Source organism: Equus asinus, chromosome 14, assembly GCF_041296235.1.
Source record: "Equus asinus isolate D_3611 breed Donkey chromosome 14, EquAss-T2T_v2, whole genome shotgun sequence".
Lineage (NCBI taxonomy): Eukaryota > Metazoa > Chordata > Mammalia > Perissodactyla > Equidae > Equus > Equus asinus.
The window spans coordinates 38,100,849-38,127,944 of record NC_091803.1 but is presented as its reverse complement, the minus strand read 5'-3'; the positions used below and the strand labels follow the sequence as shown (position 1 = coordinate 38,127,944).

The following is a 27,096-nucleotide window of genomic DNA, read 5'->3' as shown; positions in this document are numbered from 1 at the left end:
AAGAAGAATGAGCTGGATTTCATGTTATTTTTTTTAAAATAAATTACCAGACTGCATGACTAGTGTGATCCCACCCATGTATTTCCTTTGCATATTTTATATTTAATATTGCCAGAATATTCATGAGACGTTCTCCAGAGCCATAGAAATTTAACAGCAGTAACCTTTGTGGAGAACGAAAGACGTCTAGGGTGGAAGGGACTGACTTTCACTTGCCTTTTTTATATGAATGTGCCATTTTTAATTTTGACAAATAAATAGAAAAATTTATAGAACATGAATTTTTAAATACAGGTATTAGTGGTACATATAGTGGTGTATTTCTGAGTCCCAGGCTCAGAAGGAAACCCTTCGGGGTGTGACTTCTTACCCTTCGACTGCAAAATAAACCGTTCACAGCAAAGAACTATAAATTCGTGAATCTTTGTGGAATTACATTTTTAAGAATCCTGTTGATAATGGGTAGGTTCTGCATATATGGGGGCAGAGTGTATATGGGAAATCTCTGTACCTCCCTCTCAATTTTGTTGTAAACCTAAAACTGTTCAAAAAAAATAAAGTCTTTAAAAAAAATCCTTATGTTTTCATATTTGAAAAAAAAGGTAGTAATCTTCACCAGGCATCTAAAGTAATAATAGTGGTAGTAGCAGTAATAATAACCACCACCACCTTTTAAAACATTTATTTTTAAAGTAAAGGAAAAGTAGTTCATCAATCTTTTGCCCTTTCAGTATAAATCCTCTGAAGATGTCGTTGGCCCTCACCTGAGTAAACAAATGCAGATGTGCAGCTTACTGCTCCCCTGCTGCTGAGGACCACGGGAACCCAGGAGTGAACGAGGCCCTCGGCCTTCCTGATTCTAAGTGTTACTGGGCGGCTTAATCCCTCCTGTGTCTAAATTCAAAAGATAACACCAGAATGTTGGCTTTGCTAAATTGTCTTTTTTTTATAGGATCAGGCCACTAATTTAACACTATTTAAACAAAAGTAAATTTTTGCCAAAGTCCAACCACTTCATTCTCTTAACTACTCAAACATCTGTTTGAAAAAATTAAACTGAAACCAAGGTCTGGGTTTTTTTTTTTTTTTTTTTGCCTAGTGACTTCAGAGTCAATACATAGTCAATTCTAGAGTCTTCTTTAGTTTTCCATCTTTGCTTTTGCCTCTGGTTTACCCAGCCTGCACCTGACTGCTCAGGTTTTTGGATTTTTTTCACCCCTCATGATTCTGTAGTTTATTCTGTCCAGTGGCCTGTAATTAAATAACATACATTGGCTCCTCTCTCTAACTTGCACACAGCCGCTCATCTCCCCTCGCCTCCTCAGCCCACCCTCCTTCATACCCCATCGCTGAAACTAGCTATTTATAAAGAATTTCCAAGACCATGGCTGCCTGCCATACTGCTTCCCAGAAAGTGTCATTTCTGCGTTGTTTTTGTAATATACAGTCCTCAGATGTCCCCTTGCCAGCCCCCTGGGCCCAAACTGTGCTTTGTTTTGGCTTGTTCAATTCATGCTAAACTGCTATACGTTATTAAAATGCTGCATAATGTGTTTTATTTTTCTTCAGAGTGAAAAGACACTTTAATTACATCATATTAAAGAAACATTTCAAACATTCTACTTATAGAAACAAAAGAGAATGGATATATTTTGGTTCAAAAAGCAGCTGGAAATTTTGAAGTGGGGTATAAGTATTATGTGAAAGACCTTATTGTATTTTAACGTTCTTTATATTGAAAACTAATCCTAAAATTTTATTCTAAAAGCCCTTTAAACCATTTAAGATGCAGGGGAAAGGAACTAAAAGAAGATACTTTTAAATATCTAAACTGTTAGTGATGCTGAATAATAATGACATTTCGCCTTTACCAGTGGATAAACTACCTTTCATTTTTTGGAATGGTAGTTAAAATTGAATTTTTATTTTTCTTGTATAAAAAAAGCAAATTCAAAATACGTCTGTTGACACAATGTTATTATCTGTTGTAACAAAGAATAACACTAAGTAGAATTTTCAAAATTATATGCATTTTTTCTCTGTGTTGAAATGTGATAGGAAACCATGAATGTTAGCCCTCAGTGATAAGAAGACATCACTTTGGAAAAATTCAATAAGTAATTAAACTTATTCTCTAAATGCGACAGATATAAAGTAGTCTGTATCCATGTTCCACATGTCTACTATAATTTCAAAGGTGATGGTTTGCACTCAAAGAAATGAGTCTCCTTACTTTATGGCCATGCCTTGTATGTGCCACATGGGGATATTCCTCCTAGGAATTAAGGAAATAACTGGAAATAAGTGATAAACTTTATACACAAAAATTCCACCATAGCATTATTTATAATTGCAAAAATTGGAAACAACCTAAGTGATAAACAATAGGGGATATTTAGTAAACTATGATATGTCCACCCAATAGAAGATCTTATGTAGCTACTGAAATAGTAAGAATGTTTATCATTGTATGTACAGTGTGATGGTAGTATATAGAAGCAGATAATAAAAAATTATGCTTAGATAAGAGACAGAGGACATATACTGATATGATAACAGTAGTTGTGTGTCCCTCTGGGTGATGATATTATTGGTGATTTTCTTTTTTAGTTTCTTCCTCTTCTTTTATATTTCCTTATTTTGTGTAATGAGCATTTATCACTCTTATAATAGGTAAGAAGATTTTTTTGTAATAAAAAATAAAAGCCTTGAACTCAGGCTAGTTAAGAAAGATGTGACATGTGATAAGCAAATGGCTTTATAACCTCATCTTCTGTTGATGGGGGTCCTTTGCATACCTCTTGTGAGTTTTGTCATCAGGAAATACAGAGCTGTTATAGAATTTCAACTTGTGGTAACTGTTTTTGCACAGAGAATACAATGCTAGCTGTATAATGAGATATATGTATATTTTTTATATCTTTCCCCCTCCCACTTTTGAGAAAATCAAACAGATTTAAACCCAACCATTTTAAATTTAAGGACTTCTTAGAACCATATGTTGGATTGTTTTGTTTCTATATTTCTCAAAAATAAAGACATTCTTTGAAAATATTCATTGTGAGCAATTGTAAAATGAATTTTATCTCACCTCTATTATTACTGTGTCCTTTGTTTTCTGAAAGATGTAGCCCCTCACTCACTGAGTGTTTGAACTTTTTTCTCCCTGAGAATTCTATTGTAGATTTACATATTTTCTTTTCTTGTATGTAATTATTTATGTATGTATTATGTTAGATGGCAATGAAGGATACTGAATTTTAGTCAATTTACTAATAAGATAGAAGCTATGATGTCAGCCCCATAGCACATTTATCATGCTCAACTAGGCACCAGAGGGAGAGTGCTCTTGGTTCAATTTTCAGACATGAGGCCAGCACCAGGGAGACTGACTTCTTAGGTCGCTGTACCACGACACCCACTGCCGCCACAGGACAGCAGTACCGGACTGGTGTCTAGTCTTCTGTTTGTGGCTACAGAAATGTACTCTTGTCAACACATGCAGAGAATGTCAGGTTCTCCAGAGATCAGCCAGCATACCAGTTTATTCATTGGTCTTAAGAACTACAACCGTGCTACAGGCCCAGTAGCATTCAGTGATCTGGGCCTTCCCTCCCTCCATGCGGACATGAGTGTGGAGGCTTCGAAGAGAAGAAGAGTTCTCCAGGCTTAATTCATAATTGTCCCAGAGAAACTTGAGAAAGGGGGGTCTTGATCCCACAACCACAAATGCCTCTCTGATCATCACTAGTGTCAGGTCCTCTATTTTCAGGGTCTCTTACCTTCACAGCCCTGAATAAGCACTGCCAAATTCTGCCCAACTCCAGTTTTCCAGTGGTGCCGGACAGTTAAGCTGTCTACACCATCCAAGCCTTGTTCTGCCTGGCCTTGGACATTCTGCCTGTAAGGTGCAGGTATCGGTGTCATTTATTGTGTTAACTCTTTTACTAATTTGATGAGTAGGAAGTACTAAAAGGAAGTTTGATATTTTCCAAAATTATGACCCTATACCCATTTGATTGGTACTTTTTATAACCATTAGTTGTTCTTAGAAGAGTCTCTATCAACTTGTGAGTGACTGGTTTTATTTAATATGAATAAATACTATAATTATGTTTCAACATTGACCCAAAAGTGGCAATGTACCCGACTCGGGAAGGGCATTGTGCCTCATATTCAATATAGTGTGTCCAGTACTGCCCACCTACCTGGTATAGATGAAAACTAAATCAAGCTAGGTAATCAACAGTCTTAACATCATAACTAGTTATTTGCCTCCTCTTGCATTCATGTTCTTTGCTTAAAAACAGACCTTCCATTCACAGCTGCTGCTGCTCTTGCCCATGTATCCCATACGTGCATTGCAGTCACTGAGAGGCACCTGATACATAGACTCTTAATAAATGAACATGCCTGGGGAAGGCTGCCTGCCACAACTGCTATGAGTAATACTTGCAGTGTGATGATATTGCTTCTTGGGAAAATTATATAGGCAATGATGAGAGCATCGATTGGGAAGATTATTCTCCTACCTTCGGGAAGTAGCACATAAGTAAGATTGTTCATTTGTTTTGCCATGTAGAAAACTGGATGGAAAACACAAACGGTTCGTGTTTCGTTTTTGTTTCATTTTAACTATCGGTGATTAGTGACATGCATTCATTTTGTATACCCTCGTGGTAGCAGATAGCTCCGCATGTCAACCTGAAAGTGTGCTTTCTATCAAAGATGATAGAGCTGATAGGGCTGCTGTCGAGGTGCATGAGGGCAGCTGACCAATGTACAATCAGGAGACGCTTCAAGACTAACAAGCTGTTGTCATCAGTGTTGATTTGCAAATCAAGTTGTTGCAAATGTATCCATCGTTCCAAGATGCCATTGCCCAAAATATGTATTGCATTCAATACATTTGTCTCACAAGTATGGTGCTTTGTTGTTTGTTTGTTTTAAACCAAAGAAGAGGGCTGTTGATGTTTTCATTACCCTTTCTATTTTACTCCTTTCTTTGAGGACTCCCTCAGGAGAAAGGAAAACTACTACTGCTAGCGGTTCTCCAACAGACATGGACCATCGTGTTCCAGCAGTGTCAGCCTTTGAACTGGAGCTTGTTCTGACCCTTTTCTCCTCTCAGTATTCCTTCTCTTGGGATTCTGCCTCTTAGATATGACCACCTTAATTTCAGACAAGCATTAATTTTAGCATTCATAGAAGAATGTTAGAAAATGCAGGCATTTGGGTGCTCTCAGATCCACAGGTCATCTCCTTGGTTATTTTTGTTCCTGGTAAAGTACAATGAGAACATACTATCCTCAATAAACTGTAAGTTATCAGGGAAAAGATCTTTATGTTAGAGCATAATTGATTCAAAGTATCACAAAACATTTTAATGTGAGAAACGTGCATATATTTTTTTTGACTCATTAAATTTGTCTTTTGCTCTGTGTAGTAGAATCTTATGTTAATTGCTTCAGTTCTAAATGGGATGTGAGTGAGGCTTTTTGATCTTATGACCCCCAAAAGAAGCAAAAAAAAAAATCAGTTATTTAATAAAGGATGACATTCATATCTAGCAATGAGTAAGAAAATATGTTTCAAAGCCATTTTACAGTCTAGACTCTTTTTGAAGTATAACTAAGATTGTGCTCTGCTCTGCAGTCAGCACAAGAGCAAGCATAAAGCAAAGGATATGAGGGCCATGGGCCCTGGGGGTTATTGCACGTGGGAGCCATCATGTGCGTTGCATTTGAACCTGGCTGAGAGAGTCGTCCAAGCCAGCCACTTGTTCCAGCCGTCACCCTCTTGCTAGAAAATTCGGTCTTCCTTCCCTACCATTTAAGAAATACATATAGGTAAATTTTTCTTTTTTGCATATTGGCAACCCTTAAGGAGACTCTTAATAATCCTAAACTTGGTTTTCATCCATGGTTTGCAAGAAAAATCAAACTGGAAACTTAAAATTGAGTGTGAGGTAAACCAAGGAAAATATTTTTCAGAGTTATTTCATATATTCCTCTTTTTTGAAATTGGCTCATTTTCCAGATAAAAATATAGAGATGCTATGAAAGGAAACTCCTTGGGAAATCTGGGGAAAAAATTATTTTTGATTAAATTTGGCAAACTGGATTTCCACATTTTGTGACATATACCTCATTCTCTACCAGTTCTAATGATTTATTTATTTACTCTTTTTTATTAAAATGATAAGGTATAAGTTGATTTGTGACTTTCTTAGAATTTGTAGAATAAGGTACGGTGTTTGTGCAAAGATTATTAAACTTTAAGCTCTTAATTTAGAAATTTTCCTTTGGGTCGTTAGTAATATCTCATAGGACTAATTTTTATTATGCAGTTAGCCTTCATTAAAGCTGTTTAAAATTTGTTCCAGATGGAGTAAGTCCCTCCAAATAAGTCAGTCTTTCCTTAAAATAAATTTTTGCTATTAACTTGTTTAAAAGAAAAAACTAAGGCATGTCAAAAAATCTCATATTTTCATTTCTACAAATAAGACTTTTTTATTAACAAGTCTTAATGTATAAGCCAACTATTTTTATTTGCTGAGTACTATGTGATTGTGTTTAAACAACAAATACTTAGCTTTGTTCATCAAATTAAGATTAAAAAAATATGCTGAGAGAACTTCAGAGTTCATCAAACAGGCAGAAATCACAAATTGATTTTCTTTTTACAAGTTGGTGCCAGGTAGTATCCTTATTCAATTATGAAATAGAAGATGTTTAATAAAACTTAGGTGTATTACCTCTGGAACTTCATAAGTTGGATCCGACAGTTGCCAATAGACTCCAATGGTGATTATTTCCTTTTCACAGTGCTCCAGCTGAGGCTGCAACAAAGGAGGACGAGAGAACAACTAGTGGACCAGGGCATCATGCCACGTAAGATTTGTGTCCTTGTCATCTCTAATGTGATGTAACAAAATGGGCATGTCCAGGAAGAAGCTATATCTCACTCTACTTTCAGTTCTGTTCACTGAATCAATATATAACTACCACCTGAGTTTATAAGGAAAAACTGGGCATCAGCATTGCCAACCTAAGAGAATCATTTAAAATACATTTTGAAAACCAGATGCAGCTTAAAAGATGGACTTGAATTTTATATTATACAAAGAACACCTTTAAAATTCTGTAATGAGGTAACATCAGTCCTTACTTCAAACTTCAATATTTGCTTTAGTTTTGAAATAATTGAAGTGATCATTCTACATTATGGATCCAATGTGACTTAGACTTGTGAAAGCAACATAATGAAATTAATTCAAAAGCTTGTTCTCCTTTAATTTATTTAATTCAAATTAATTCTCTTCAATGCTCTAGTATGATCCATATAATAAGTGTATCTCAGTTACAGGACCAATAAACATTGTATTTATAATTAATAAAATCTTTCTTGCCCAAGGACAGATATTTCCCAAGTACTTCTAGACTTCATTTTTGAGAGTTGATTGATTTTACAATATTTGTCCAAGTTGTCTTCTTTACTTTAATCACAAGGTTGGAGGTGATTTTATATTTTAGAGAGGAAGAGTAGTTATTTTTTGCAAGCTGTTAGGCATATTTATATGGATTTTTGTCTAAAAATTGATTTCTCTAAGAGTAACTTATTCGGCTTTAAAAAACTAGAAGGATATTACAAAATGCATTTATGCTTCCCAGTCTTCTGAATCATTGATACATTTTTTTTGATTTATGATAAGGGACGATTTTTCTCTGCAGTAGATATTTTTCCCAATTAAGGTTTTTTTTCCTGGACTGCTATTAATTATCTAAATATTTTAAATCTAGCATTGTAAGATAGAGTCAAAAGCTGGTTTGATAATCTGCCAGATTTCACCACCACTACATTCCTTACTATGAACCAATCAATCAAACAGGATCAAATTATGATGTTTAAGATACCAGTGCTAAGCTAGCTCTAGTCTGCTTTTGAGAGCTGGTCCTTAGCCAAACCTGTTTGGGCTGGGCTCCTGGGAGTCTGCAGAGCTTCAAGAACCAGAGCTGAAAAATCATGCTACCCAGAGCTGATTGGCGGAATCTGGGAGGTGACAGCCCTATCCACACCATCTGACTGCCCATAGCTATCATAGATGCAGAGTGTTATCAGAGGGTGGGGAAATACACACAAAAGATCTTGCAAAGATAACTGATAGCAATACTGTAGTAGATGATGTTTTAGGAAACACTGCTTACACTCACTCTGGGATTCTGGAATACTTAATATACTAACAGTTAACATATGAAAGAGTCACTATGTGTCTTTAGAGTGAGTTGCATTGTGGTATGGTAGAAAGAGCATGCACCTTTCAAATTCAGAATTCTAGATTTAAACCCCACTTTGACCACCATCTAGCTATCTGACTTCAAGAACTCATTTAACCTCTTTGAGTCTTTCATCTGTCCTTGGGCTATACTTACCTTTCAAGGTTGTTGTGATGATCAACAACAATATAGCCATGATTGACCACAGAGCACAGGGCTAAGCCCATTGTGGGTTCTCAGTAAATGGTAACTCAGATCTGTTAGACACGGAGTGCAGAGTGTCCTCATATTCAAGGTTAGAGCACTCCAAGGAGAATGTCCCCAGGACATTTGGGCTTTTTCCAGTAGCCTGTATGGCCATTAAGAACAGTTCCCATGGTAATGGTAATTTGCTCCAGCTATGGGTTGGAACTAGTCTGACCGATATTTGCACTGTCATTATGTATACACTTCTGTTTTAAACGTTCACTTGTTTTTTGTGTGAAATACATAATTTTAATTCTGAAATATTTAAGGTTTCAAATTTTGCAGGTCTCTTAAAGGAACTAGTAAATAAATGGAACTGTAGATGCAAACTTACTAAGATTGAGAGGAAACATCCACATGACATACTGTAACATTTGACTGAACTGTTAACTCCTCTATTTATACCACGGAAACAATTTTTCTTCTCACAGCTTTGAAGAGCCCAGCGGCATTCCATGAGCAGATAAAAAGCTTGGAACGAGCCAGAGTAAGAAATTTCAGTTTAAAATGTTCTTCTCTCTTTTATTTTATAGTAACTGTAGACAAGTAGCAATGTTACTCCTAAATATGTCAGTAGAGATAATGTAGTGTATTTTCAGGATACATGGCGTATAGAGTAATATATTCTGTGGTAGTTTTATCTCGGAGGTTTGCAAAAAATACGTGCCATTCAAATTTGTTTTTTTAAAACCAATAACTAGGGCCTGGCCCAGTGACATAGTGGTTAAGTTCGCGTGCTCCGTTTCAGTGGCCTGGGGTTCACAGGTTTGGATCCTGGGCACAGACCTAGCACCACTCGTCAAGCACACTGTGGCAGCATCCTACATAAAAGAGAGGAAGACTGGCACAGATGTTAGTTCAGGGACAATCTTCCTCAAGCAAAAAGAGGAAGATTGGCAACAGATGTTAGCTCAGGGTCAATCTTCCTCATACACACACACACACACACACACACACACACACACACACAAACCAGTAACTAGTTTTGTACATAAAGGACAGGACAAATCACACTTCACTTTCTCGCTTTCAGGGCATAACAGTTTTTAGAGTAATTATGGAGTAATTCTGCCATTTGTTACCCCTGCAGACAGACAGCCCGAGTGATGTACTGACACCAGATCCTTAGTTGGTTTCCCTACTGGGTCTATGTTCTTGTACATTGGAGTAGAGGTAGGAGAATTTGGCTGAATGAAAGAATATTGCCTCATTCAACTTTGCTTTATTCTTGGAAATGACTCTATTTTCGCATTAAATTGATGTTTATTATTTTTCTTTAAAAAATACAGTTATGCACATTTGTTATTTTTGTTTTAGGGGAAAACTTCTATCATGCAATATGAAAATAAGCATGTTCCAAAAATTCTTTAAGAATTTTCCCAGGATGCACTCTCTTAGAGTCTTATAAAATCTAAAACCCATCTTAAAGCCCTTTTGTTTAGAGTTGAGTGCAGTTCTGAAAAGAAAATATGATCAAGGATATGAACTCATCAAAGAAAATAGATTAGGATTTTTAGAAAATTTGTTATCTAGGTGGATTTTTGCTTGACCTGAAGTGTAGATTTTATTGATTTTAGATATTCAAATGATCAAAATCCTACACCTGTTCAAAAATCATGCTCAAAATTATGAGCCTTTGTGTTTTTCAAGTTTTAAAATAAAAGTCTATAACGCGCTTACTTTATACTGGCTACACTTCAAGTCCTTGTATGATTTTGAATGCTGTAATTTAAATCATATATTGGATGATAGTTTCTCATAGTACTAATTTCTACTCTTTTCTTCCTCTCAAAATCATGACAGAAAGGGTATACAGTTTCTTTAAATGGAGTACCTTGAGGAAAAACTGTAAAACCACAGAAAGTCATAAACAATTTATGGTAAGACTTTCTCTTTATTTTTTTTTTCAAGACTGAAAACTTTTTGAAACACAAGATTCGGAGCCGACCAGACCGTTCTGAACTTGTCAGGATGCACATTTTAGAAGGTAAAGGTTTTATTTCTGCTTATTTTGCTGCATTTTGTCAAGAAAAGAAGTGAGAATTCCACCATTTATGTTTATTCCCATTTTAATAACTTTTTACCCCACAGGCTGACATGCTCCCAATCGGATAGCAACATGAAGACCCAAAGCTATTATGTTAGATACATGGGGAAGGTTTGATTCCCCAAATAACCAGTTGATGGACTGACTCTTCCCCACCAGTTGGTGCTATAAGTGTCTCTACCATACTGTTCTGGAAAAACATTTTTGGTCCTGAGGATTCCTGCATCAGTGAGGGACATGTGCGTGCTCATGAAGTAATATGGGTACCACAGCCACAAGTCTAACCCTAAATTTTCAGCTACTCGGACCCAATGTCTGCCTGGTGCAATGCCCACACCTAACATTTTCCCTTTGTTGAAACTTACTCGCAACAAGCCACCTTGATCTGACTATTATCATAAACACCCTCCACTCGACCCACCAAATTTTCTCAGTGATGTAGCCTCTTCACTTATGAAATGGGTAGAGACAGTTCCATTCCATCTTTGGTGAGACACATGGCTCAGGCCAGGGGGTTTTCTCTCTAAAGACAGGGCATTCTTGAAAGCCGGTATCTCCACCGTAAATTCACAAGTTACATTTTCTTTCATTGTTTTACTTCTACACTTTATTGAGCAAGACTAGGAGCTTGACCCTGTGATATTCTTAAGTGTGTTAAACCTTGAGAAGATACAGGAAGAGTCTGAAAACTTCTCAAACATTTAAAGACAATTATCAGGTGGAAGGAAGTCTAGATTTGTTCTCTCTGGCCTAATGATAGAGTTCGTATTAGAATTAGGTTGATATTACAAAGTACTTGATTGTAGCTAAACATAAGGAATAATATCCTAAAGCCCAGACATGTCCAAAAATACGATCTTCAGGAAGTGTCATGGTTGCCACTATTAGAGGTGTTCATTCATTGGCCAGCAAGCTAGACACCAGAGGCCCAGCAAGTGAGCCAGACAGATGCCTGCCTTCATGGAGCTTACATTCCAGTGGCACAGATGCATAACAAACAGGCAGACAAATGAATTGCACGTTGTGAAAAGTGCTGTGAGGGGAATAAACAGGCTGCTGTGATAGGGAAGAAGCACACGCTGACACCACGCTAGGACACTGTGAAGACGCGCCAAGTGCCAGGTTGGTCCCCCAACCCCAGCTAGGGCCTCTTCTAATCCAAAGAATCTATGATTATGTGACTGTCTTCATATCTAGGGCAGGTGCTGAGAGGTATATGCCTTTCTGTACTTTGGGTTGTGTTCTGAGAAGTCCACTGGACTAAGAAAGCTTTTCCAGAATTCCAGTGGTAGGGTAGGAGAAACTACCCGCTGTCAGGGATAAGCGATCTTCAAAGAAGCAAGTTTTCTGGTAAGTAACTGGGTAAATGGCTCCTTCTGTGCCTGAAAGTATCTTGACCTATAAGGGACATTTTTGCAGGAAAAATGCTGTCTGTTTCAACTTGCCTTCTAACTGTAACAGGATTTATTAATGAAATTAAAACTGAGGCAAATACATTTAACTATCAAAGAAATCGTGTTTGCTTTTTTTGTTTGTTTTTTTGTTTTGTTTTTTTTTTGTTTTTCTGGAGGAAGATCAGCCCTCAGCTAACTACTGCCAGTCCTCCTCTTCTTGCCGAGAAAGCCCGGCCCTGAGCTAACATCCGTGCCCATCCTCCTCTAGTTTACGCGTGGGACGCCCACCACAGCATGGCTGCCAAGCAGTGCCATGTCCGCACCCGGGATCCGAACCAGCGAACCCCGGGCCGCCGAGAAGCGGAACGTGTGAACCCAACCGCTGCGCCACCGGGCTGGCCCCTCGTGTTTGCTTTTTTTTAAAAAAAGACTACCCAACATTTAAAAACCTAATCGTGTATATGAATGAACCACAGGTGACATCTATTCTCAAGTTGGGATTTTTGAAGTAAGAAAGAATGTGTCATCTATAATTTTTAAAAATACCTTAAAACCACCCCCCAACTTATTTTAACATTATCCCAATTTTGATTGGATTGGATGTTTGGCAGACGAAAGTCTAAATTATTTTCTGAAGTTCAGCGGCTAAACTCCAGCCTCAGCCTCATGGAAATGAGAAGGTAATAAGACTAGGAATAGAAACATACCAAAATGCCAGCCTCTGATTATTTGCTTTTGGAATATTTTCTCCCCAAACATATTCCTGATAGCACTTGGATGGTCTTAATGGGAGAGAGGAGAAAGGCAGGAGACTGTTTTACCTAGACCTTAACAAAAGCATTTAAACATCAACCTTGGGTCGGCCCCATGGCATAGTGGTTAAGTGTGAGCTCCGCTTCGGCAACCCAGAATTCACCAGTTCGGATCCCAGGCATAGATCTACGCACCAGTTATCAAGCCATGCTGTGGCAGGTGTCCCACATACAAAACAGAGGAAGATGGGCACAGATGTTGGCTCAGAGCCAAGCTTCCTTAACAAAAAAGAGGAGGATTGGCAGCGGATGTTAGCTCAGGGCTAATCTTCCTCAAAAGAAAGAAAAAATCAACCTAAGAGTGATTTGGATGATCTAATTCTCCCCACCTGTCATCTTCCTATAGGGTTATAAATATCTTCTCTAATAAGATTGGGGCCACAGTTGGTTACACAGGAAAATTCTAAAAATGAGATGGGCACATATGTTATTTTAACATAGAGAAATGTGCATTTATTTGCCAATATTCGGACCTAGGGCTGGGGCCTTCCCTCTGGGAAAGTTTTTCCCCAAATCTTTTATAGTTGTTAATTGCCCTAACTAATTTGTCAGTGATTTTTTTTTAATGACTCACCTTTATCTAGTCTTCCAAAGCATTTAACCTAGGTTTCCAAGAAATAATAATTTTATTTTTGAGATTTATCATTTTCACATAATATTTAGCTAAATTATGTACTGACAATAGCAGTCACAATAGATATGAACTATTCTGTGGACAATCAAGGTTGACTTTTGGTAAGTATATAACTCAACAAGTGGAAAGAGAAGTGCTCAGATGTGCTGGAGATTAGTGTATCAGTCCTAGGCTTCCCGTGAACTTTGGGCTTCAGCCAGAACATTTACCTAGAGAATGGAAAACATCAGTTAGTCCTGAGATTACTTATGGGGAATTTCATTAAAAGACCTACTATATAATTAAAGAGACAAGCAACTTTCAACTCAGAAATTTGGGTTTAACACCTCATCGTTATTTTTAATCATTGATAAACATGATTAGAATAATGGAATAAAATGTTAATGAGAGTTACCAGAAATACAAGTAATTGACAGAATTAAGCAAATGAATGAGTTATGATTTATAGTAGATTCACATCTGTTGTACAGCTTTATGTATGTGTAAGTAAATGAGTTGATGTTTCTGTAGACCATTAATTACCATGTAGCTGAATGTTCCTAATAGACACAAGGTTATATATTCAGAGATAAACCCAAATTCTTAATTATGATGATCGACTCTGAGACACACTGGGGTCAATCCAAGCATATGATTTCTAGCTTTTCCCATTGACTCCAGAGAATCTTATATCCTAAGATGCAGTGTCTCTACTCTAGGAACTGATTTTCCAATGAAGCTACATCTAAAACTGTAAACTTGTTGAGCCATGGACCACATCTGTCTTGTGAATCCTCTGTATCCCCATACCTAATAAACGTGAATTTGACCCTTCTACCATAAAGGAGCAATAGTAGTACCCCATTTTTGGCTTGAGTTCATGTTAATTTGAGTCTGAGGGCATCCATATTGTATAGACAATATAAAGCTGGATATCCAGAACTAAAAAGGTAAAATGCATACTGGAGCACTCATAAACAGTCATTTTTTCTTTCCATAAATATATTGAGAACACCTAAATATGTTTAAACCAGTTTCAATTAAATTAGTTGGCCTGAAATAACGTTAATGAATAGAGATAGTAATTCAAGTCATGGTTAAAACTGTGTTTCCTCTTTTAGAAACGTTTGCAGAGCCGTCCCTGCAGGCTACTCAGATGAAGTTGAAAAGAGCTCGACTAGCTGATGATCTGAACGAAAAGATTGCTCAACGACCCGGTCCTATGGAGCTGGTAGAGAAAAACATCCTTCCTGTAGACTCCAGTGTTAAGGAAGCAATTATAGGCAAGTCTCTAAAAATTTGCTATTTTCTGGGAAAAGGAAAAACTTGGAAGTTTTAGATAAAACAAATTTTAAAAGGCCAGCACCAATCATGAGTATTGTTTTCTGGGTGAATTAGAAATTGATTAACACTTGCACTGATTCCTATTATTATTATCATATTATGTATTGTAGGACTAGCATCTCTTACCAAATTAACACAAATTCCTCTTGTTACCTCTGAGTTAAGTCTTTAAGCTCTGGTTTTGTTATCATGTTTTCTAAGTTAAATTTAATGTAGTATACTGTTTAGTTTCTGTTGTTTTGTTTAATATTTTATAAACTTTTCTTTATTTTAGTTCTGTTCTAGGAAAGATAAAGAAAAGTAGCTTGTTCAATGTTAGTTCAGCAAGGTGACTAGCAGATGAGTATAGATCTATTCATTAAGAATGGTGGCATCTGTCCATTTTATCCCAGTTTTATCATGCTTAGTTCCTAATGTTTCCCTTTTTTTTCCCCCCATAAGCTTTAGCAGAAAAAATTTTTTTCCAGAATAATGCCACTTATTCAGCAAGCAGTTTTGAAAAGTTAATATCCTACTTTAAAAACTATCATAGTTTCCATTATTCATGGGGGACTTCATATTTTGCGTTAGTATGAACTTAAATCTTAGATGATTTGCAGTTAATAATTCTAAGTAGTACAGTCAACTGTGATTCCATTCAATCCCAAAGAGATGGGCCCCAAAAGGTAAGCTGTCCGTCTCGCTGGGCCGCTCCTTGCAGTGGGACTTACCAACAGATGCCCAGTCTTAGCCCCATTTTCCCCATTGCCTCATAATGTTTTTAACAGCTAGATTCCAAATCAGAATCCAGACAAGGTCCAAACATTGCCTTTGGCCGCTGTATCTCTTAAAGTCTTAGTAATCTCTTGGGTGGGTTTTCTTCCTCCTCTCTTCTTGATGAACAGGCTTGTTTTGTCCTCTAGCATTTCCACACTGTGGATTTTACTGGTTGCATTTGTATCCCCAGGTGTCATTAAAAACACTCTTGTCTCCTGTACTTCCTCTAACTAGTAGTTGGAACCAAAGGCTTGATCTGATTCAGGTTTGATTTTTTTTTTTCACCAGTATTCATCATAGGTAGTGGTGTGTTCTTCCACTGGGAAGTACATTATGTTCAGTTTTTTTTAACCAGCTTCTTAAGTTCTTAGAATAAACAATGTTTCTCCTCCTTATTCATTTTAAGCTTGGTGTTCCAAGGCCAAGATAAGTTAAGAATCATTTCTTTCTTTAGGCGTCGGGAAGGAGGACTACCCCCAAACTCAGGGCGATTTCTCATTTGACGAAGACAGCAGTGATGCTCTGTCTCCGGACCAGCCAGCCAGCCAGGAGTCTCAGGGGTCAGCCGCATCCCCAAGTGAGCCAAAAGTTAGGGAATCGCCATCTCCTGTGACTACAAACACTCCAGCCCAGGTATCACCTCCCTTGTTTTTACCTCTAAATAGAGAAAGTGCTTTTGTTTTCTATATATCAAGGTAATACATTTTCACCAGAAGAAAAGTCTGAAAGTGCTAAAAAATAGGGATTTTCACCTATAATCCAACCACTGTTAACATTTTTCAATAGATTCTTACATTTTATTTCTGTTCTATATACACATTTTCATTTCACAAATGTTTTTGTAACTCACATTTTAAAATTTTTCAGATAACTTTTTTTTTTGAGCGCTGAACTTTAACCACTAGGCCCTCAGCGCTGGCTCATAACCTTTTTTTTGAGTTGTAATTCACATACCATAAAATCCACCCTTTGGTTTTATCATTTTAACCATGTTAAAGCATACACTTCAACAGTGTTAAGTATACTCACATTGTCGTGCACCACTCTCCAGAACTTTTTCATTTTGCAAAACTGAAACTATACCCGTTAAACAAGTCCCCATTCCTCCCTCCCCCAGGTCCTGGCAACCACCATTCCATTTCTGTCTCTGTGACTGAGTATTTCTCTCTCGTATAAGTGGCCTCATACAGTATTGTTTTTGTGACTTGCTTATTCTACTTCACATAATGTCCTCAAGCTTTATCCATGTTGTAGCATGTGACAAGATCTCCTTCATTTTTAAGGCTAAATAATATTCCATTGTATGGATAGACCACATTTTGTTTATCCATTCATCAGGGGATGTTTGGGTTGTTTCCATCTCCTGGCGGTTGTGAAGAATGGTGCTGTGTACATGGGTGTGGAACGAACTTTTCGAGACCCTGCTTTCAAGTCTTTGGGGCATATACCCAGAGTTGGGATGGCTAGATCATATGGTAGTTCTATTTTCAATTTGTTAAGGAACCTCCATGGTCTTCTCCACAGTGGTTGTACCATTTTGCACTCCTACCAACAGTGCACAGGTGTTCCGATTTCTCCACATCCTTGCCTACACTTGTTAATTTCTGTTCTTTTGCTAGTTGCCATTCTAATAGTGTGAGGTGATATCTCATTATGGTTTTGATTGGCATTACTCTAGTGATTAGTGATGTTGAACATCTTTTCCTGTGCTTATTGGTCATTTGTATATCATCTTTGGAGAAATGTCTATTTAAGTAAGTCCTTTGCCCATTTTTTAATCAGGTTATTTAATTGTTTTGTTGTTGAGTCATGGGAGTCCTTTATATATTCTGGATATTAACCCCTTATCAGATATAGGATTTGCAAATATTTTCTCCCATTCCACGGGTCACCTTTTTGCTCTCTTGATAGTGTCCTTTGATGCACAGAAGTTTTCAAGTTTGATAGAGTCCCATTTGTCTGTTTTGGGTTTTGTTGCCTGTGATTTTGGTGTAATACTAAGAAATCATTGCCAAATCCAAGGTCATGAAGCTTTTTCCCTGTGTCTTCTTCTAGGATTTTTATAGTTTTGGATCTTACATTTAGGTGTTTAATCCATTTTAATTTTTGTATATGATATAAGGGTCCAACTTTATTCATTTGCATGAGGATATCCAGTTTTCACAACACCATTTGTTGAAAAGACTGTCCTTTCCCCTTTGAATGGTTTTGGCATTCTTGTCGATCATTTGACCATAAATATAAAAGTTTATTTAAGGGCTCTGTTCTATTGCATTGTCTTTTTGCCAGTACTACACTGTTTCAATTTCTGTAGCTTTGTAGTAGGAAGTGTGAGACCTCCAACTTTGTTCTTCTTTTTCAAGACTGTTTTGGCTACTTGGGGTCCCTGAGATTCCATATGAATGTCAGGATGGATTTTTCTATTTCTGTAAAAAATAGCACTGGGAAAAGTCATCCTTTTAAAATGTACAATTTAATGGTTGTTAATATATTCTCAGAGTTGTGCAACTATCACCACTGTCTGATTCCAGAACATTTTCATTATCCCAAAAAGAAACCTACACTCATTAGCAGTCACTCCCTGTAACCCACACTCCACCCAGCTCTAGGCAACCATCAGTCTACTTTCTATCTCTGGCTTTGCCTATTCTGGACATCTTATGTAAATGGAATCATAGAATATGTGGTCTTCTGTGACTGGCTTCTTTCACTTAGCAAAATGTTTTTAAGGTTTATCCAAGTTGTAGCATGTATCAGTACATCATTCTTGTTATGGCTGAATAATATTCCATTGTATTGATACACCGTATTTTGTTTCTTTTCATCAGTCAAGGGACATTTGGCTATTAATAATAATGGCGCTATGAATGTATGTGGACAAGTTTTTATGTGGACATGTTTTCATTTCTCTTGGGTGTGTACCTAGGAATGGAATTGCTGAGTTTATGTGTAACTTCCTTTTATACCTTAATAATAATTATGATAGTGTTTCCTTGTTGACACGTATACATTTATATCATTTTAGTGGCTACATAGTATTCAGTTGAACTGATAGACTCCATCTCTTTTAACCAGTTCCCTGTTGTTGGTTATCTAGAGCTGTTTCCTGTTTTTCACTCTTATACACACAATAAGAACCCCTGTGGTATTCTCACACATTTGTTACACCCTGGTTTTTTTACATATATTGTTGGGCACCTGTCTAATTATTTCTTTGGATAAATTACCAGATACTGAAATGGACTTGGACCTTTTGTTAGGCAAAAACGTAGGCACTTTAACTGCCTTCTGGGAAGGTAATACAGATTTCCACAGTCATTATGTCTTTTCCACAAGTAGGTAATATCATTATTTTAAACCTTGCACACCGTTTAAGATCTGAATGTTTTGGGGGCCGGCCTGGTGGCGCAGCGGGTAAGTGCGCACGTTCCGTTTCTTGGCAGCCGGGGGTTCACTGGTTCAGATCCCGGGTGCGGACATGGCACCTTTTGGCAAAGCCATGCTGTGGTAGGCATCCTACATATAAAGTAGAGGTAGATGGGCATGGATGTTAGCTCAGGGCCAGTCTTCCTCAGCAAAAAGAGGAGATTGGCAGTAGTTAGCTCAGGGCTAATCTTCCTCAAAAAAAAAACAAAAAAGATCTGAATGTTTTAACTGGCTCCTTGATTTTGGTTAGACTGAATTCATTTGTTCAACAAATATTTATTGAGCATCTATTATGTGTCAGATTGTATTGGGAACTGAGAATCTAGTGCATGCAAAAGAATCTAATAAATTTTTTTATAATTGCATTAGAAATTCGCGTTTCTTATTTTTTAATGAGTGTTCGTGTTTCTTTTGATTTTATAAGAATTTGTATGCTGCACATAATTGTTTTTTATCTCTCCTTATGGTATTTCTGCCTTACTGAAATTTTGATAGTATTCGCTTATTTTGAAGTTAAAACTATTGAACTATTTAATGGGATTGATTGAGTTCAGTAGAAAATGTTCTTTTTAAGGCCTAGCGTCATAGAATTTTTGACTTGGAAAGGAATTAAGTAATTATCTGCCTTAACTCTCATGCCAGAGGAGGCCTGGGTTCAGAGAAGTATGGAAGTTTGGGGATTAAAAATGGTTGCATATTTTCTTAGAGCATTTCTTCTCAGTCATGAATATCTATTTGTTAGGGATTATGTCTTTCAGCATTATTTTATTCAATGCACTTATTACCATGATCTGAAATATGTTAATTTGTTTATTGTGTCTATTCCTCCAACTAAAATGTGACCTATGAGGAGAAGGACTTTGACTCTTAGGGGACAAGAGCTGCCTTAGAGTGTGTGTGTGTCCTCAACATGGAGCACAGGGCCTGGTACGGAAAACGTGCTCTGCATGCTGGATTCAGCACCACGAGCGCTGACCGACGCCCTGCTTGTAGAAGCAGTGTTTGTGTTCTTCCATTTGGCAGCAGAGCCTCTCCAACTGGATCCGTCAAGAGTAGTGCGGGAGCTACAGTTCATACTCTCCTGTCTGTCAGAGTTTACAGGGCAAGAGTGAATGGCCCCTCAGCTTTGCAGGACCCTGGCCTGGAAGAAGGATGAGGGTCACTGACCAGCCCATGCTCTGAGGGCTAAGCAGGCAGAAAGGGAGAGCAAGGGAGACAGCCCCTACTGTATTCTCACATATTTGCTGCACCCTGGTTTTGAGCTTTAAAAATAGGGCTAAAAAGAATGTCAAGTATGTAAGTAAATACCATTAAAAAAACAGTTCTACTTATCCATTTGGGTTGTTTGTTCTCTGCTTCTGTCTGAGTAGGTCAGGGTATCAGACAGCTATTAGCATGGCTTTAGCTTTTAGTAACACAGAATTTTTGTCACCTCAGCCATCTGCTTGGTGATGGCTTCATGACAATTCCACCTGTGTAAGGGATTATTTTTCCCTGCATTACTTAGACTATTAGGTTTTTTACTTTGCTCTTGAAGCTGGGTCTCCAGCTGAGTTTATAAGTGAGAAACTTTAACCAGAGGCAGTCCCACCCAGTGCGCTGACATTCCAGAATTCCTTGATGGAAAAAAGCAGTGTTTCTTGAAGAATAAATATGATCTATTTATTGCCGGTGCAACACACACTAAGCCTTGGGTCATTCCTGGATTTAAGCGTTAGTTTTCACAACACTCCTTAGTGTTGCTGCAGAGCCAGCTCTGACTGCCTCACTTGATATATATAAAATATATTCGCCTCTGTAATCATAGTTACTTTCAATGTGTAGTTCAAGAGTAGCTGGACATGTTGTTTCTCATTAAATGTCAGTTTTCCAGAGGGCAGAGTCCCCTCCTTTTATCTGAGTAACCTCATGGTGAACACACAGGTCCAACGCAGAGCAAGTGCTTATGGCTTTAATGAATGAAACCCTTCAGAGATTATCTCTGCAATTTATTTTTTCCTGCTTTAGAATATCATTGCACCCCAAAAAAAGTCAGTCTCATCACTAGTGTTAAAATTGTCCTTATAAAGCAAAGATACTAAGAGAGCAGCATAAACTTCTTGTTTTTTGGGTATTCTTTAAAATGGAAACTCAGTGTAAGAATTCGACGCTGAATTTAGTTACTATAGATCCATGGTCCTCAAATTGCCACAGTGAAGGACTAGTTGGTGTGTGTTTTTTATATAGTTTAATTTCCAATGCACTGTGGACTAACCCTCTTGTACAATACAATAAAAGAGTGGGGTAGCATCGAAGTTCCTCAGACTCCATACTTGTCTCAGGCAGGTAACAGGTGCACAGACCGCACTTTGAGGGGCTCTGCCGTAGATTTCACTTTGCTGCTTGTTTACCTGAACCAGCTTTCTTCATGTGTTGATTAATCATCATTTCGAATCCTATGGCTTAAACACATTTTTCTAATTCCCCTATTCAAGTTTTTTCTATACTTGGCTGAAAATAAACTTCAAGGCCAGTGCGGGGAATTTCCTTTAGGTTCTTGAAAAGTTATATTCGCAGATAATTAGTTGAGAGAAAGGCTCAAGATTTCTTTATGCCTTGCTTTATTCCAAAATGTCTTATGACATATAGTCTACTTAATGCTTTTCTGGAACACACAGATAGATGCCCAAGGATTAAGTTCCTCCAGAAAGGAAGCAAATTAAAGAAACATTCCCTACAAGAAAATTTTTAACACATAGTATCTAGGTAAAGAAAAATTTTCCAGGCACTTCTCTTGCAATCCCAGTGCTAAAATGCTAATGATCTCATAATGTGTGCAGGACAGTACACCACCTCAAAATGTAAATTTTAATGGTGAAGAAATTTTTCTTTGAGATGTGTATTTCTGTGTGGTCTGTAAGAGACTAACACTGCTTCTCCTTCAACTTTTGTCTTTTCAATTCTGATCAAAGTACCGCTGGAAAGGACTTTGCCAAAATATTAATGGAATACACATCATATTTTGGAGCTCAGTATATTTTATGCTTAAGCAATTCTTGAACAATGGAAAGCTGGAGAAAGTCAAGAACAGCTAGCCGCTTGTGGGTACCAGGAGCTGTAACACTGGTCTTTTAATCTGAAGACTTTCTCTCAGCGATTTCTTAAGCCGTTTAATCGTTTATTATAAACACCCAGATGTTTGACTGTGTCATCTGACACGATCTGTGCTAATTTTCAAAGCCTGTGCTATAAGGACAAAGCCTGTGCTAAATTCAGAGTAGTGCTGAAAGGGAAGCTTGTTGGTCAGTTACTCTGTATTTTCAAGAAGACAAATTTAGGAGAATTTGGTAAACTTTTATTTCCCTATTGTATCAAGTAACTTTCAGGTAGATGACCTTCTGCCAAATAATATAGAAACCGTGGGTTTAAGCTAACAAAAAGAACGAGCAAAGTCTAATAGGTAAGCCGTGTACACATATATTAAATAAAAATCAGACTAACTTTTATTACAAATACTTATCAATAAAAGCCTGAACAGGGCATCAAAGATTTTGACTGTAATTTCTATTATTACTGCTTCAATTATGCTTTTTATAACTTATGTATCAAGAGGACTCTGCCACTATTATTACTTAGACTTTGAGTTGGTTTCCAGCATTGACTGTGAAGTTGTGTTCCATCCCAATTCTTAACTCAGTTCTCCTGTGACCAGTAGGGAAGTGCATAAAATAGTGCATTATGTAGAATAAGCCTTTCCTATTTATTTATAAATAAATGTTTATTGAATATAATTGAGATGATGAGAAAAAAACAATGGCCAGCATTTGCTGAGCACTTACTTGCGCCGGGCACTGAGCTGCTTGCTTTAGTGTGTTACCTGGGCTGATGTCAGGAGAAGAGAGCACACCTGTCTGGCCCACACAGGATTGGAACTAATGACCTTGTTCTTATTCGGCCAACAGTCTGAGATTCTTCTGAAGACTATTTTCCAGCGCATCATCCTGTTATGACTCATAGCGACAACTGCTATTTTGTATTACTTAAATACATACAGAACATTATTTCCTCAACTATACACTCTACTCAGGTATCGTAACTCGGTTACCAAAAATGAATAATGATAATTCTGACACTTATTTTGCTCCCATATTCTAGCCACAAATGGTCACTTTGACTAACTTGTGAGAGTCACCAACATGATCACACCAAGGTTATAACAGACATTCTGCTTGATTCTGGAGAATACGATAAATAGTATGTGACAGCTTTATAAAGAGGACTGTATTTAAATAGGGTGGACATTGGCTCCAGGGTTTCCAGAGTTGATCTGAAGCATTAATAAAATTTTATGTTGATCTTTCTATGAAGTTGCCACCAAAAGTAACGGATTCGTTAATGATTAGAGCAGGTTTGACACTCTACCTGATTAATCACCCTTCTGCTTTGTGGCATTATCTTAGTAGTTGTAGTATTGGTTATGATCGAACTATTAAAAATTAGAAGTACTAAATAAATGGACTCACATTTTGAGATTTTGGTGCATGTATTTACATGCTTAACACTGTCTCACAAGTGATAGAAAATCTCACTGTAAATAATAATGCACATCAACAATGTAGCAGAATAGGGAGGTCCAGGCCTCGTTCTCCCGCAGAAACATTAAGTAGACTACAGACTGACTAAAATAACTTTATAAGAGCTCTGGAAAGCAGAGAGATCTACACCAACCAACCAAACACTCAATCAAGAAAAGGTCACATTCACAAAGGTAGAAAATGTCATGGCGTTTTACTCACCCTTGCCCATCCTCTCCCCAGCATGGCATGAGCAGAAGCAAGGCAACAAAAGAAAAGAAAAAAATAACTAGACTTCATCAAAATTAAAAACTTCTGGGACTGGCCCTGTGGTGTGGTGGTGAAGTTAGGCCCGCTCTACTTCAGCAGCCTGGGTTCTCAGGTTTGGATCCTAGGCATAGACCCACATTTCTCATCAACCATGCTGTGGCAGCAACCCACATATGAAGTGGAGGAAGACTGGCCCAGATGTTAGCTCAGGGTGAATCTTCCTCAAGCAAAACAAAAACAGAAGATTGGCAACAGATGTTAGCCCAAGGGTAATCTTCCTCAGCAAAAAAAAAAAAAAAAAAAAAAAAAAACTTCTCTGCATAAAAGGACACTATCAACAAGGTGAAAAGCAACCCACAGGAGAAGAAATTTGCAAATCGTATATCTGATAAGGGGTTAATATCCAGAACATATGAAGAACTTCCACAACTCAACAACAACAAAAGAAATCACCTGATTAAAAAGTAGGCAAAGGACTAAAATAGACATTTCTCCAAAGAAGATATAAACGAATGGCCAATAAGCACATGAAAAGACACTCAACATCACTAATCACTAAAGAAATGCAAATCCAAACCATAACAAGATATCACCTCGCAGGGGCCGGCCCCGTGGCCTAGTGGGTAAGTTCACGTGCTCTGCTTCGGTGGCCTGGGGTTTCGCCGGTTCAGATCCTGGGTGCAGACATGGCACCACTCATCAGGCCATGCCAAGGAGGTGGCATCCCACATAGCACAACCAGAAGGACCCACAACTAAAATATACAACTGTATACTGGGGGGATTTGAGGAGAAGGAGGAAAAAGGAAAAAAAATGAAAAAAGAAGATTGGCAACAGTTGTTAGCTCAGGTGCCAATCTTTAAATAAAAAAAAAAGATCACCTCACACTATTAGAACAGCAACTATCAAAAGAACAGGAATTAACAGTTGTTGGCAAGCATGTGGAGAAATTAGAACTCTTGTGCACTGTTGGTGAGATTGTGAAATGGTGCAATCACTATAGAAAATGGCATGGTACTTCCTCAAAAAGTTAAAAATAGAATTCCCATATGATCTGACAATTCCATTTCTGGGTATGTGCCCAAAAAAGCTGACAGCAGGGACCTAGACAGGCATTTGTATACCCACATTGAAAGCAGCATTACTCACAACAGCCAAAAGGGAGAAGCAATCCATGTGTCTACTGACAAGTGAATAGATAAACAAAATACAGGTAAACAAAATACACACGTGGAACAACGTTTCAGTCAACAACAGACCACATATACGATGGTGGTCCCATAAGATTAGTACCATATAGCCCAGGTGTGTAGTGGGCTACACCATCTAGGTTTGTGTAAATACACTCTGATGTTTGCACAATGACAAAATCAGCTAAGGATGCATTTCTCAGAATGTATCCCCATCGTTAAACAACACATGACTGTATGGTATATACATATAATGGAATGTTATTCAGCCTTTAAAAAAAAAGGAAATTTTGACACACGCTATAACATGGACCTTGAGGACATTATAGTAAGTGAAGTAAGCCAGCCACAAAAGGAAAAATGTTATATGATTCCACTTAGGTCAGGTGCCTAGAACAGTCAAATTCATACAGACAGAAAGTAGGTGGTGGTTGCCAAGGGAGGGGAGACTAGGGGGTTGTATAGCGTTTCAGTTTGGGAAGATGAGAAAGTTCTGGAGACGGATGGTGCTGACGGTTGCAGAACAATGTGAAAGTACTGAATGCCATAGAACTGTAGATTTTTTTAAATGAGGATACATGCAGATCCTCACTACCAATCAGGTAATCAAGTACCAACTAAACATTCACTAAATATTTTGCCAATGAATTAACTCACTTTGACTGTTTCAACTACTTGTACTAAAAATGAAATGCTTAAACTTACAACTGTGTATTACAGAAACAAGTGGTCAGTGCTAGGGATATATGTTAACAAAATACCCATCTATTAAAGATACCAAGCATGTGTTTTTGATTTGTATTCGACTCACTCATTGACTAGTGTTCTTTTTCTTTGGGGACTGAAATATGGAAACAATATTTAAAGAATAATTGCATTTTCAATTTCTTATTTGCATATTGCCATCTTGATTAAGATCGCTGCCGCATCCTCAATTAAAAACACATTTACTATAGATTTTAAATCTACAGTACCAAAAAGTTTTGTTTTTAAATATCTAGTTTCTATCCCTCTAGGCGCTTAAAGAAATTCTAATAAAAAACGGAACTTATCAGAGAAGAGTGATTGGTCCTTGAGAAGTGTATTGTCTTTTCAGAAGGAACCCGTGCAGACACCAGAAACATTATAAAACGTTAATCAGCTTAAACATTTGCTCTGACCAACTGTTTTTTGTAGCAGAGCTTTCCCATAGCAATTTCCAATAAGAGACAAGTCAGTCTTTAAGATCGGAAGTGCTATCTTTTGAGTTTTATTTCAAGTATAAATATCCATTTTTAAACAACAGTGTTTTTCTGACATTTCCTTTCATGGTGTTATGATGACAGTTAGACGACTGGTGCTCTTGAGACCTATACCTTGTAAAGGGAACAGTGATTGGAGCCAATAAAATAAAGCCAAGTTTGCAACCTTTTTGTTTCTTTGGAGAAAAAATTCTGAATTGTGTTGAGATTAAATTTTTTTTTTTTTTTTTGGATTGGCACCTGGGCTAACAACTGTTGCCAATCTTTTTTTTTTTTTCTGCTTTATTTCCCAAAACCCCCTGGTGCATAGTTGTATATCTTAGTTGCAGGTCCTTCTAGTTGTGGGATGTGGGATGCTGCCTCAACGTGGCCTGACAAGCAGTGCCATGTCCGCGCCCAGGATCCGAACCCTGGGCTGCCGCAGCGGAGCGCGCGAACTTAACCAATCGGCCACAGAGACGGCCCCCTATTGAGATTAAATTTTGATAGTACATAAGGTGAACTTAGGCCGCAGTGGCAATTTAAGCATATTTAAAGCCTTCTTTTAAGATTTTAACATATTGCTCAGTTTACTGTGGAACAAAATATGTGTAGTATCCTTTATAGCTTGGATATTCTTTTAATCCTTTTTGGAATACTGTAATTTCAGAAGTACTAATATTTAGATTTTTTTGGTAACTTTAGCCACTAGGATCCTAACATCTAGATAGGATCTAAGACTTGGGGTGGGGGGGTCCTTTCTAGGGTATCTAAAAAAGATTGGAAAAAAGTAGAGTTTTGATATTTCTCCCTTTTTAACCATAATTTATTTTCAGATTAGGTAAATCATTGTATCTCACTTGAGTTATTCTCATGTTATGGTGAAGTGATTTTCCAGGTTAGCAAAGTCACCAAACTACCAAAAGAGTTAATAAAATGGGAGTATGAG

The 27,096-nt window shown here is 37.5% G+C and overlaps 1 protein-coding gene and 1 long non-coding RNA gene across 22 annotated transcripts in view; one reads left to right on the top strand and one right to left on the bottom strand.

Moving 5' to 3' along the window:
• The window catches only part of MRTFB (myocardin related transcription factor B), a 256,408-nt gene that overhangs the window by 197,719 nt on the left and 31,593 nt on the right, over nt 1-27,096 (top strand). For all 16 annotated transcript variants that reach the window (XM_070484897.1, XM_070484902.1, XM_070484899.1 and 13 more), the window contains 5 exons: nt 6,828-6,893; nt 8,954-9,009; nt 10,434-10,509; nt 14,510-14,671; nt 15,943-16,121. In XM_070484897.1, the coding sequence (XP_070340998.1) occupies nt 6,828-6,893; nt 8,954-9,009; nt 10,434-10,509; nt 14,510-14,671; nt 15,943-16,121 (539 nt within the window). The remainder of the gene's footprint in view (nt 1-6,827; nt 6,894-8,953; nt 9,010-10,433; nt 10,510-14,509; nt 14,672-15,942; nt 16,122-27,096) is intronic.
• LOC106847170 (uncharacterized) overlaps nt 10,516-27,096 on the bottom strand; it is a 75,198-nt gene continuing 58,617 nt past the window's right edge. For all 6 annotated transcript variants that reach the window (XR_011494290.1, XR_011494295.1, XR_011494291.1 and 3 more), the window contains one exon: nt 10,516-13,618. This is a non-coding gene — a long non-coding RNA (uncharacterized lncRNA). The remainder of the gene's footprint in view (nt 13,619-27,096) is intronic.